Here is a 13879-nt window from a genome sequence, read left to right on the forward strand (position 1 = left end):
TACCTCTATTTGGTATACAATCAAATAAGTAGGGAAAAAATACTAACTACTTCTATTTGTTTCACCATTCAAGAAAATTTTTGATCAGTAAGTATTTACACTATAAATTCAATTCCCAAGACAAAGATAAATAGTCAATTATAAGGAGAAATTTAGGTTGTAAGTTACAGCTACTTAAATACAATCTGGCCAAGCTGGCCTCACTAAAATATAATCATATTTTATAACATTAGTAAAATAGTATTTTTTATTACTGTGTATGGTTATTTTAAAATGATATAGAAACTAAATTACCAGGTATAATATAAAAACTTCCGCTAATTACCAAGATATATATACAAAACTCTAAGCTCTAAATTTGCAGGCATTAACTTAAGATAACTCAAATAAAATGCCTCATTTTCAAAGTTTTTATTAATTGAACAGAACAATTAAGAATATTTTTAATTAAAAATATTTGAAAACTGTTTTTGCTTGACTCCATCAAATGTTTAGATATAACTTCAAGTTAACAGGTAACACAGAGAACAGAAGAAAAAAAATAAATAGCATTATAAGGAAGGAAAGATAAAACCCAGAACATTTCTGCAAAGACTTGAGAGGTTTAAGAGCTATAATAACCAGGTACCAAAAAAAGAAAGGGGGGGGGGGACAGGTACAATAGATAATGGTTTAAATTATCTATTTATAAAAGATAATTTAAAATAAATTGGTATTAAATGAGAAAAAACTTTATTGAAATAGACAGGACTGACTAGGAAAAAAAGGTTAAAAAGTACTATGTACAGTATTATTTTTATCATGATTTAAAAAATATGTATGTGTAAACATACACATGTGAATATATGTATATTTATGAAGAAAAAGGGTCCAGAAGAAAATGCATCAAAACATAACTGACTTCTGAGTGATGGGAATATGTTTTAATTTCTTTAAAGTTTTGCTAGCCCTTATTTCCTAATTTTTTATTTTGCCCTTGTTTTCTTTTGAAATATAAAGTGTATTTAAAACAAAAAGATGTAAAACAAAAACTGAGGACTCAAGTGAAAGTGATTTTTAACGCTATTCCTACCAGTTAAAATTTATTATGTATGTGGTATTATACTAGACACTTTCTTTATATGTTAGTCTCTTAAAACTCTTATTATAGTTTCATATGAATATTATGGACTGATACCAGATGAAGTACTCTCAACTACATTCACATAAGAGAGAAATGTAGCACAGTCTTCCAATACAGTGAGAAATATCTTGAGCTCTTATCTTAGGAAAAGCCAAGTAACAGAACCACAAAAAGTAAATGAAGTCCAGTAGACACGTAACTACCAAACCAAGTAATCTCATCAAAACCTGATTTCTTGGTGTATAATCAAATAAACAAATGCTCCATTAGCACACTGAAAAATCATTTACTAAACTTACATACTTTTAACCACTGTTTAAAAGAATCTGTGAATTATTTCTTATAAGGGTTTTAGCATACCGCTGCATTCCTGCTCTGAAGCAAAGGCTTTGTATTCCGAATTAAAAGTCTATGGTCTGGATCCATAGCATATGGCTTCTTCTTTTGGTCAGTCTTTTCCTTCTGTTCATCATCAGATTCATAGAAGTTCTTTTCATTATCTTCTAAACCATCATCCTGTAATAAAAGACAAAGAAAACTTTCTTTTTAACATCTATAGTCATGAGAGTATTTTACTGTAGGATATTACTGTTGAAAGGAATTTGAAAATATTATGCTACCTGTATAAAAGAAACACCTTGCTTTTTCTCATATTTTATAACTATATTTTAGTGCTATAAATAGAACTTCTTTTATATTATATAGTAAACCTCTGAAAATATTAAATCCCCATAGATATATCCATAGCTGACCAAAGGCATAACTTGACAATGAGACTCTAGCAAAGCCTATAATATAAGATTACCTAAAACCTGAGAACTAATTCCTTACATTATCAGTCACTCTGTAACTGGATCAAATGATCAAAACAAAGAGAATGTTTCAACTGTAGCACACATAAAAGAAATCATAATAAAACTTGACAGGTTAAAAACTAGAGATTAAGTACATCCCTATGTTGTCAAGAAAGACTCAGTTTGATACTTATGTATATCCACAGGGATTGATTCTATACTTTTACTTTGTACTTTTGAGTTCATTGTTATATCTGCCAATAAAATCTGCCTACAGGCAGTCTTAAAAACAAATAAAAAGCATACAAAGACAATAATTTCTACCTGGATCCAGTTCAAGGACTGTTTAGAGGTAATTTTTGTTACTAACTACCTGAAACATACTTTTCACTTCTGAAAAGATGGCGTAGATGTACTTTTCCCTATTCCTCTATATACAACTAGAAACTGGAGAAATTATATAAAAAATAGGAAAGGTAAGAGAGAAGAAAGACTGGATATGGATCTCAGGACCCAAAGAATGAAACAACAGTTAAATTCCTTGGGGTTTCATTTTTACCACATATATCAAAAACTCAGAAGCTAATAAGCCAAAAATACCAACCAGAGATAAACCCTCCAAAAGCCTGATCTCTGTAGCCAAAAGGACCCAGAAAAAGAAAATCTAGCAAGACTTTTTTTTTTTCCAGAAAATAACTACTTTACTGCGACTACCAATAGAGAAAAAACTAAAGTCCCATTCCTACCCCTATCAGCAAAGGTGGATGTAGGAGCCTACACTTCCAACCTTGCCATGCTGTAATAAGATGCTTCAATCATCCCACTGGAGTGATATCAAAAAGGCCACCATAGCCAAGACTTTAATTTCCACCAGGAGATAACAAGGCACCTCCATGGTATCAATGAAGACAAAGTGAGGAACTTGCACATCTAAGTCTGCCTATCAAAAACAAAGTGACCTTATCCCTCCCCACTGAGCTAGTGTAAGAAAATACTGAGTGAACACTCGAGATTTACAGCAACACCACCCAGTGGTACCAATGACACTAGTGGAAGAAACATGTAGAACAGCTAAGAGGCTTTCTATTCCTCCCAGACTGTCAGTCATCAGGACAGAATTACTCAGGAGACAGAAAACGTCCATAGTAACAGCAAAAACAACCTCCCTCATGTGTCAATGGAGACTGAATGGGGAAACTGGACTTCTACCATGCCCTGGCAGTACTAAGGCAGCACATCCCCCATCCTTCTCTAATGCAGGGTATCAAACAAACCCAGATAAAACAGAAGATCTAAATAAAATCCAGAATCTCATAATAGCCAAAATATCCAGGTTTCAATAAAAATTACTCATCATTCCAAGTACAAAGAAGATCTAAAACTGGATGAAAAGAGATAACCAGTAGATACCAACACTAAAATGACAGGAATATTAGGATTATCTGATTAAGATTTTACAGCAGCCATCATAAAAATGCTTCAGTGAGCGACTAGGAACATTCTTGAAATAAATGAAAAATAGAAGGACTTAGCAAAGAGTTACAAAGTCTAAAGAAAAAAAGTAGGATATATAAAAAATAAAAGACCAAACAGAAATGTTACAACTGAAAAATACAGGAATCAAAACTAAACAATGGCTAAATTCAAAAGCAGTATTAAAGGGACAAGGAAACCATCAGTGATCTGAGCCATAATAAAAGAGAAATTGCCCATTATGAACAACAGTGAAAAAACAGACTGAGGACAAAGGAAAAACAAAAAGAAAAACACTCCCCCTCAAAACAATACAGACCTTTGAGGACTTGCAGAACTATAACAAAATAACATCTATTGTCATCTGAATCTTGGAAACAGAGAAGAAAAAGGGTAAGGGTGGGTGACTATTCCAAGAAATAATGACTGAAAAGTTACTATATTTGGCCAAAAAAAAAAAAAACCCTTCAGATTGAATAAGGTGAGTAAACCCTAAAAAGAAATCCATAACAAAACATATTAAATAAAACTAAAGACAAAAAGAAAAAATCTGGAAAGCAACATGATAGAAAAGACACTGGAGAGGTGGTGGTAATGAATCAGAGCAATTAGTGATAAGGAAAAAAATGTAAATTCGAGAACCACTCAGAAGTTGAAATCAATAGGATGCAGTGAGTGAATGTGAAGGATGAAATAGGAGCACTTAATGAAGATGTCCCCATTCCCAGCTTGGATAATCAAGCCACTAATGATGTTATCAGGTAAGATAACTGTGTCCAGGGGGTGTAAGAATCTCTCTTTTTCAAGGCTGTTTGCTATACAAACACCCTTAAAAGATAGTCCAAAAGAAAACCTTATGCGGAAGAGCTGCAAAAATGAAGACAATCCATGAAAAAACATCTCCCAGTAGTTTCTTTTGTTCATGAATGACCTGGCCCTATTTCTAAGTGAATCCTCTAAGAATTCACAAATTCCCCCTAACAAAACAAAAAGTTTAATTCATGATCCCTAACCATTTTTACTTCAACATGGCAGAAGAGTTTTTAAAACAGTTACATAACTAAGAGTTTTAAACTTGACACCAAAAGCACAGCTCATAAAAGGGAACATTAATAAATTGGATCTCATCAAAGTTAAAAGTTCCTGCTCTATGAAAAACTCTTAAAAGGAATAAAAAAATTCTAGACTGTCAGAAATACCTAGAACCATACATATGTATGACAAAAGACTAGTATCCGGAATACAAAGATAACTCCTAAAACTTAACAGTTAAAAAAATTTTTTTTCAATTTAAAAAAGGGCAAAAGATTATCATTATGAACTGTACTGCACTTCTGATTCTACAAATTCACATGTTGAAGCAAGTGACCCTAAGCCAAACTACGGCCTTTAAAGAGGTAATTAAATTTAATTGAGACCATGGGGGAAGGGGGGGCACCCTAATCCAACAGGACTAGTGTACTTATAAGAAGAAAGAGACAGACATCAATGGTGGCACACACACACACACAAAAAAGCCCATGTGAGTACACAGTCAGAAGACAGCCATTTGCAAGCCAAACAGAGATGCCTCAAGAGAAAGCAAACTTTCCAACACCTTGATCTTGACCTCCCAGCCTCCTGGAAGAAGTGCAAGAATGTGAGAAATAAATATGTTAATCAAGCCACCCTGTTTGGTATTTCGTTACAGCAGTGCTAGCAAACTAATACAGACTTCAACAAATAATTCACCAAAGGACATATTACAAAACGGCAAAAAGCACATTACCTATTAGGAAAACACAAATTCAAACTAGAGCAACATTAAGACTACACACATATCAAAATGGGTCTCATCTTATATAAAAACATAGTGACAACAGCAAATGATAGTAAGAACACAGCGGAAATAGATCACTTTATATGCTGGTGATGACCATAAAAGATTACAACCACTCACAGTTTGGCAATTTCTTACAAAACTAAACTTGGAATTATAATACAATCTGGTAATCGCTCCACTGGGCATTAATCTCAATGGAATTGAGAAAATTGAGTGGAAAAGAGAAATTTATTCTCATACAAAAACCTGTACACAAGTATTCATAGCAGCTTTATTCCTATTAGCCAAAATGGAAACAACTCAGATGTCCTTCAATGAATGAATGGTTAAACGAATGGTAAATAAAATGGTTAAATATTTATGCCATGGAATACCACTCAGAAATAAAAAGAAACAAACAACGATACACACAACAACTTTGATAAATCTACAAGGAAGTATGATGAGTGAGAAAAATCCTAAAAGGTTACATACTGTATTATTCCACTTATATACCATTCTTGAAATGATAAAATTATATAGAGAGAACCAATTATTGATTGCTGGGGATTTAGAGGGGCAAGTTAAGAACAGGGAATGAAGTAGGTTTAGAGATGCAATGACAACATGAAGGATCTCAGTGATGGAAATATTCTGAGTCTTGACTTTATGAGTGTCAATATCTTACTAGTTTTGCAAGACACTGCCACTGGAGGAAAATAAGCATAGGTTACACCAGACCTGTATTCTTAAAACAGCATGTGAAACCACAGTTCTCTTAAATTAAGAAGTTCAATTAAATAAAACTAAAGAGAAAAAAAAAATCAACAAACTAATTATTCCTTTTTTCTTTCTTCTTCTTCTTTTTTTTTTAAGTAGGTTCCACTCCCAGAGTAGAACCCAACACCAGGCTTGAACTTGTGACCAGGCACTCTAAGTCAATAAATTATTTAAAAACTATTTGTATATATTTATTCATTGTTACAATAATAAAAGACATGATCTTAAATGTTATAGGTTAATACCACTTAAAGAAGTATTTTTCCCTTGCCAAGTATGTGCAGATAATATACAATCTTTACTTAAATCTTGACTTAACTATCACTGAAAATACTTTTCAACAAAATACAACTATTAGGTTTTTAGAAGCATATTATTTCAACATTTTTAAAATTCATCATAAAAAAATCTTAAGAAAGACTCCAAACACAAAAAACACAAAATAATACTCCTCTCTGGAAACAAAAGGAGTGTTTTTAAAACTAAGTAAATTTTAAAATAAGTAAACTAGATATTGTAACATTATCATCTTCCTTTGAATGCATAATTCAAAATAAACTATAGTTGAAAAAAAAAATAAACTACAGTTGATCCTTGACAACATGGGGCTTAGGGGTACTAACCCCTACACAGCTGAAAATCTCAATATTAACTTTTGATTCCCTAAAAACTTACCAACTAATAGCCTACTGTTAATCAAAGCCTTACTGATAACATAAACAATTAACATATACTTTGTATATGTATTAAACACAATATGTATTACACATATGTGTAATATATGTATTACATACAATAAAGTTAGCTAGAGACAAGAAAACGCTAAAAAAAATCATGAGAAAATACATTTATAGTACAATACTGTATTGAAAAAAAAAATCTATGTATATGGGACCTGCACAGTTCAAACCTGTGTTGTTCAAGGGTCAACTGTATCTTCCAGTCCTCTAAAGGCAAAAAAAAAAAAAAGGAAGGGGGACTATATTTGCATTTATTTTATGCAGAATTTACTTATGAGCCATAAGTTTTTGTTTTTTCAGTTTTTTCTGGGATATCTTTTTCTTCTGTGCAACCTGCTCTGGTTTAGGAACAATCCACTCTTTTTCAGTAAGGATCACCTCAACGTGGCAGGGAGAGCTCTTATATAGGTTAATCCAACCAAGAGCCCTATAAATTCAATGCCACATCAACAAATGTCTTTGTTCACCAGAATTTACATCTGAATCCTTAAGTTCAGTATTACTCTCCACATTGTAAAGCATGTACAGTAAAATTTCAGTACTCTTTTTGGGTCACGGACCCAGTGTCCAGCCCCACTGTTTGGCCTGGGCATACCTACCAATCCATCACTGTAGTGATGGAATGGCACACATTGCTTCTGCAAAGTGACAACTTTCAGATATCTGATGGCTTTTCAGATGCATAGTCTTGATGGCCTGGGAAGTTTCACAAATGTGTTCTTAAGGTGAACACGAAGATTTGAGCCTTCTGATTTATATGATTTTGTAGGGTTTAACGGGCTAAACAGCGAGCCACTTTCAAAGATCACCTCAGGCCGCTTACAGGAAGAGATGATCCACTTTAATCAAATGAAAGTTGAAACTCTAACCTGAAATTGATATATGATGAAACTGCTGTGTTAACACAATCTAACAAGCAAAATCCTCAAATGCACATAAAAAGCTACTAAGCACTCACTCATTCCATTTCTCCTTCATTATTAATATACTTTATTTAAGTTCAATTATATTATTTTAATAAAAGATATAGTCGCATTGCTTAATTAATAAAGGAAGGGCTGATGTTTTTATGAGGTTAATGAATGAGATAAGGTTCCATATAGAATGGGAACCAATCTCCAATAATTTATATCTGAATCTATGTTGCTGCTGGCTATATTTTCACAGGTGTTCAATCCATCAGAACAGACATCAGCCCAAAGAGAATGGAAGCTACATGCAGACAACCAAAATAGATATATACTACACATAACACCACTTCCATAACAGCAATGGCTGGTAAATTACTTGATCTCTTCTTGTGTTAATTTACTCATCTGTAAAAGAGAATAAAAGCAGTACCTGTATCAAAAAGTGTTTATAAAGACTGATTACTTTAGTGGAGGTTATACAAGGCATTCTGTGTCTTCTGCATATTAAACACTCAAGTAATAGCTATTACCATTGCTTTTATTAAGAAATTTTCTTTCTAGGAACCATTAATTTACCTCAAATCAAATATACCTAGTTGCCAAATATAAAGAAAAGTTTACCCCTGAAATTTCCCTCCAGAAAGAAATTGTCTCATATATAAGAATTTACAAATATAACATGAGGTTCTTCGACAACTGTTTATTTTCTGATCATGATGTACTATTCGGAGAAGTCATTATAGAGAAACAACTTTAATCAATGCTAGTTATTTTTTTTTTAAATGCTAGTTATAGATGCTTAAAAGAAGTCCCAAACTCCAGTGACAAAAATGTCTTTTTTTTTTTTTTTGAGATTTTGTGTATCGTAGAGAGAGAGAGAGAGAGAGAGAGAGAGAGAGAAAGCACGAGCTGTTGGATGGGCAGAAGGAGAAGACAACTCCCCACTCAGCAGGGAGCCCAACTGGGGGCTTGATCCCAGGACCCCGGGATCATGACCTGAGCTGATGGCAGATATTCAACCGAGTCATCCAGGTGTCCCAAAAATGTCATTATAAATAAAGACTTTAAAGCTCACTTTAGGGCAGCGTGGGTGGCTCAGTGGTTTAGCGCTGCCTTCGGCCCAGGGCGTGATCCTGGAGTCGCAGGATTGAGTCCCACGTCAGGCTTCCTGTATGGAGCCTGCTTCTCCCTCTGCCTGTGTCTCTGCCCCTCTCTCTCTGTGTCTCTCATGAATAAATAAATAAAATCTTTAAAAAAAAAAAAAAGCTCACTTTAAAAACAAGTAATCCAGGATTACAGAATTCTGCTTCCAGTAATCGCTAAAGAGACAAAACATGAAATATATCTGAAGGCACTAACAAGTAAAAAGAACAGTGATGAATTATGTAGGCAAGACCCAGGAGTAGTACATCTAGAAATCCGACTGAGATTTGTAATTGCTTTTCCCTAAAAACATGTGTTATTACTTAACAGGAGGCTGAGAGGCCTATAATTGAGCAGAGCTTTCAGCAGATTCACAAAAATACAGAAACAAAAACTAGACATCAAGACACACCAAAAAGCAAAATTCCTACTAACTCTCATGATTCTTTAGTTTAAAAGCCTGAGAATCTTAAAAGTGAATTTAATTAGGTAAATAAATTAATAAATAAAGCCTTTTAGAGAATAAAGATGCTAAAATTAAAGCCCAGCTTTTAATCATCTCAACCTATAACTAAAATGATAAAGTGAATCAGATTATTGATACCCTTACCCTGGTAATATTCCACAAGCAAACAAAAATCTATAATCCAAAGCTTCAAATTAGTTCAACAAATTTTTATAAACTAAAGAAGGAAAAGAAGGGAAGAAAAAAGGAAAGCTGACGTCATTAGGGTAAGGATTCAGTTTCCATTTCAAAATGCAAACAGGATATTAAGTAGAAAGAGGCAAAAGAGGAGCTTCTGAAATATATGTTTCTTAATCTGAGTACTCAATACATGTGTGTATTCATTTTGTGAAAATTCTGGCAAAGAAATTTGCTTCTGCCACATGGACATTATACATTTCTACTTCAATAAAAACTTTTTAAAATGTGTATATAAGAAAAGACACAATGATGTGAATACAAAACAAGAAAAAATACAAATAGAAAGAAGCTAGATAATAGGGATTAAAGATAAAAATTTAACATGGGCTGTAAAATAACTATAGATTATATGCTCAAGGAATTAATGTGGATAAGATCAAGCTTTTGGGAAGGAATTCAACACTATTAGTTTTTATATAAAAGTGACATTAACTAAAAAAAAAGTGACATTAACTTTTTAAGATCATTTCGATATAATTTCGATATAAGGTGTTGTAACTTCAGCAACCACTTATAAAGTTATTAGAGAAACCTTTTGAAATTTGACTTTGACTAATTTTATATTTGTCATAATTTCCACAGACCACAAAGAAAAAAATCTGTGCTTACAGATAATAGTCCAGATATTAAACTTTAATATAATTCCATGTGTACTTGAAAGCAATATTTGGAAATATGTTATTTTTGATAACATATATTTAATGAAAAAAACTGTATTTTCCAAAATAAAATACTTAGAAGAGTGGCACTGATTTTGTTTTGTTTTGTTGAATATAGTATGGTTGAAACACAGTGTTACATTAGTTTCAAATGTACAAAGTAATGATTCAAAGTTTATATACATTATGCTACCCTCACCACAATTACAGCTACCATCTATCATCATATATTATGACTATAATCACTGATTAGATTCTCTATGCTGTGTCTTTTATTTCTATGACTTACTCATTCCATAAATGGAAGCCTATATCCCACCATCCTCTTCACCTGTTTTTCCCAACCTGCCTCCTCTCTCCTCCCTTCTGGCAATCATCAGTTTGTTCTCTGTATTTATAGGTCTGATTCTGCTTTTTCTTTGTTTATTCATCTATTTTTTTCAAGTTCAAATATGAATGAAATAATATAGTATATATCTTTCTCAGATCTGACTTATTTCACTTAGCTTTACATCCTCTAAGTCCATCCGTGCTGTCACAAATGGAATGATCTTATCTGTTGGGGGAGAGTAGGGAGGGGCAGAGAGAAAGAGACTCCATGCCCAGCACAGAGCCTGACATAGGCTCAATCTCACAACTCTGAGATTATAACGAGCTGAAAGCAAGAGTCGGACAGTTTACCTGACTGTGCCACCCAGGCCCATGATCTCATCTTTTTTAAGACTGTGTGATATTTCTGTGTGTGTGTGTGTGTGTGTGTGTGTACGTGTGTGTGTACACATCCCTGCCCATTCATTTATCGATGATCCCTTAGGTTGCTTCCATGTCTTGGCTATTATAAATAATGCTACAATAAATACAGGGGTGCATGTACCTTTTTGAATTAGTGTTTTCATTTTCTTTGAGTAAATGTCCAGCAGTGGAATATTGGATCATATGGTATTTTTATTTTTAAATTTTTAGTGAAACTGCATAATTTTGATAACTTATTCTGTACCTTCTAATATTTTTATCTAAAGAATGATATGACGCAGTCTCAGTTTTTGTAATACATCTGTGAATTTGGAACTAAGTAGAAAGACCTCTCCTACATAGCTGAGATGTTATTATGAAGCCTTTAAAAATTATTCTAAATATAAAGTCCTTATTCAGAGTATATTATACAAATAATTTAACCATCTTAATAGTCTAGTTTCCTAATATACAGATAATAAAAGGTAAAACTTAAAAAGAGAAAATATTATATCTTCTCTATCATGGAGCAGGAAAATAGAAATTTGTTTTCAAAGTGTATTCTATTGAGCCTGGAGAAATGATGCATTATCATACATAGGGTTTCTAATGGATATTAATTAATCACTTTATATTGTGGTTTATTTTGGTGATATTTCAAATGACACAATCATCAAGTAATGTCACCTTTATTTCAAGAAGTTACTAATAGGACTATTATAAAAAAATAGAAACATTTCGAAGAAATCTGACTGATAGAAAAAGACAAATCAATGAACCTTTAAAACCTGTTCTTTTGTACCTTGGAAAAATGGATGGTTCTAAAGCAAAGAGAAGTAAAAAATAACTTAAAATTTAAACAAACTCCTTAAGGCCAAAGCTGAAAAATCTGGGCAACAAATTAAATATAATAGTATTAATTTATAACCCAAAGAATAAAATAAGTATTTCTACATCCAGAGTTATATACACAAATGACTGAAAAATAAATGAGAAAGAAAAGCCAGATCTACCTTACAGAAGAATTCCAAATAATACCTATGCTAATATGTGAATGTTTACTGGAGGCTTGAAATGTATTTCTTTGAGAATGCCTAGGTGATGTTTATCTCAACCCAAGCAGAATTAAAGATATTACCTTATGAAAAACTACCAGGTGACAAAAAAAAAAAAAAAAAAAAAGAGTCCTAGTTATTGAGAACACAAAATACATAAAATACACGTGATAAAATTCTTAAAAATGAGTATTAAGAAATTGTACTTATAAATGAATTACGTATTTTCCTGAGATTTAAAATATACGTGTGTGTATAAATTAAAACTATATATTGCAACAAACAGGCTTTCTTCATCTTTCAAAAACAGCATACATTCAAGCTGAAACAAATCTCTTTCAGAAAACAGGAACCAATTTACACTTAGGAAAACTTTTTAGTTTCCTTAAAGTGAAGATAGTTTTAGGAATATTGAATAGGGCAGCCCCTGGTGGCTCAGCAGTTTAGCGTCACCTTCTTCCCTGGAGACCGGAGATCGAGTCCCACGTCAGGCTCCCTGTATGGAGCCTGCTTCTCCCTCTGCCTGTGTCTCTGCCTGCCTCTGCCTCTCTCTCTCTCTGCCTCTCATGCATAAATAAATAAAATCTTTTAAAAAAAAGAAATATTCTGAATAGATAGAATGAAATTATATCTAGAGCATCAATAATTTTATATAAAATCTGGAAGTAGAAGTAGAAAAGGGAAGTAGTAGTAGAAAGGGAGAGAAAAGGGATAGCAGCCATGACTTGATGACCAGGTGATGTATATACAGGTATTCAATGAACTGTCAGATACTTCTGTGATGCTTAAATTTTTCCATAATTAAAAATTTAAATATTGAGTCTGACTTCATGATCTACTATAACGCTACAGTTCAAGACACTGTGGTACTAGCGTAATGTGACAGAACAGGTAATGTGATAGAACACAAAAACAGGCCCACATGACTATGTAGCCAACTGATACTTGAAAAAGGGGCAAAGGCAAATCTATGGAGAAAAGGTAGTCTTTCCAACAAATGGTGCTGGAACAACTGGACATTTATCTAATTAAAAAAAATCAATTTACCCAGACTTTATACTCCAAAATCTCACTCAAAAAAAGGTTTACAGACCATTATAAAACAGAAACTATAAAGTCCCAGAATATAACACATGACAAACTCTAGATGAACCTGGATATGGTGGTGATTTTTAGATAAAACACTAAAGGCACAATCCATGAAAATAATAATTCATAATGCTGGATTGCTTTAAAATCAGAAACATATGCTTTGCAACAGACTATGTCAAAACAAAGGGAAGACAAGCCACAGACATGGGAGAAATATTTGGAAAAGAAACATCTGATAAAGGGTTGTTATCCAAAACAACATAGAAGGCTTTCTTAAATTACTGATTTATAATTAACATATTAACATACAATATCATATTTTCTGGTGTATGACAGTGATTGAATATTTTTGTACTTTATGAAATGATCATCTCATAGGTCCAGTTACTATCACTATACAAACTTACAATATCACTGACTATAATCTTTATGCTACATACTAACTCCCCACATCCCCATGACCTACTTATAAGTGGAAGTCTGTACCTCGTAATCCCCTTCACCTGTTCTGTCCAACCCCAAAACCCGCCCCCCTCGGCAACCACCAATTTGTTCTAATTCTGTCTCTATTTTCTTTTTTAGATTGTACATATAGATAAAATCATATAGTATTTGTCTCTCTCTGCCTGACTTACTTTACTTAGCATAGTACTTTCTAGGTATCTCCGTGTTATTGCAAATGGCAACATTTCATTCTTTTTATGGCTAATATTTCACTCTATGTGTATGTGTGTGTGTCACATCTTTACCCATTTATCCACTGATGAACACTTTTAGGTTGCTTCGTATCTTGACTATTTTGTAAATAATGCTACAATGAACTTATGGGTGTAGGCGTAACTTTGAATTCATGTTTTCATTTTCTTTGGA

General features: G+C 32.9%; 1 protein-coding gene across 2 annotated transcripts in view; it reads right to left on the reverse strand.

Annotated features, from left to right (window-relative positions):
• The window catches only part of AP3B1 (adaptor related protein complex 3 subunit beta 1), a 263801-nt gene that overhangs the window by 151110 nt on the left and 98812 nt on the right, over window positions 1-13879 (reverse strand). For both annotated transcript variants that reach the window (XM_055342262.1, XM_055342261.1), the window contains exon 8: window positions 1484-1639. In XM_055342262.1, the coding sequence (XP_055198237.1) occupies window positions 1484-1639 (156 nt within the window). The remainder of the gene's footprint in view (window positions 1-1483; window positions 1640-13879) is intronic.

The sequence above is a fragment of the Nyctereutes procyonoides genome, unplaced genomic scaffold (genome assembly GCF_905146905.1).
Source record: "Nyctereutes procyonoides isolate TBG_1078 unplaced genomic scaffold, NYPRO_anot_genome, whole genome shotgun sequence".
Classification (NCBI taxonomy): Eukaryota; Metazoa; Chordata; class Mammalia; order Carnivora; family Canidae; genus Nyctereutes; species Nyctereutes procyonoides.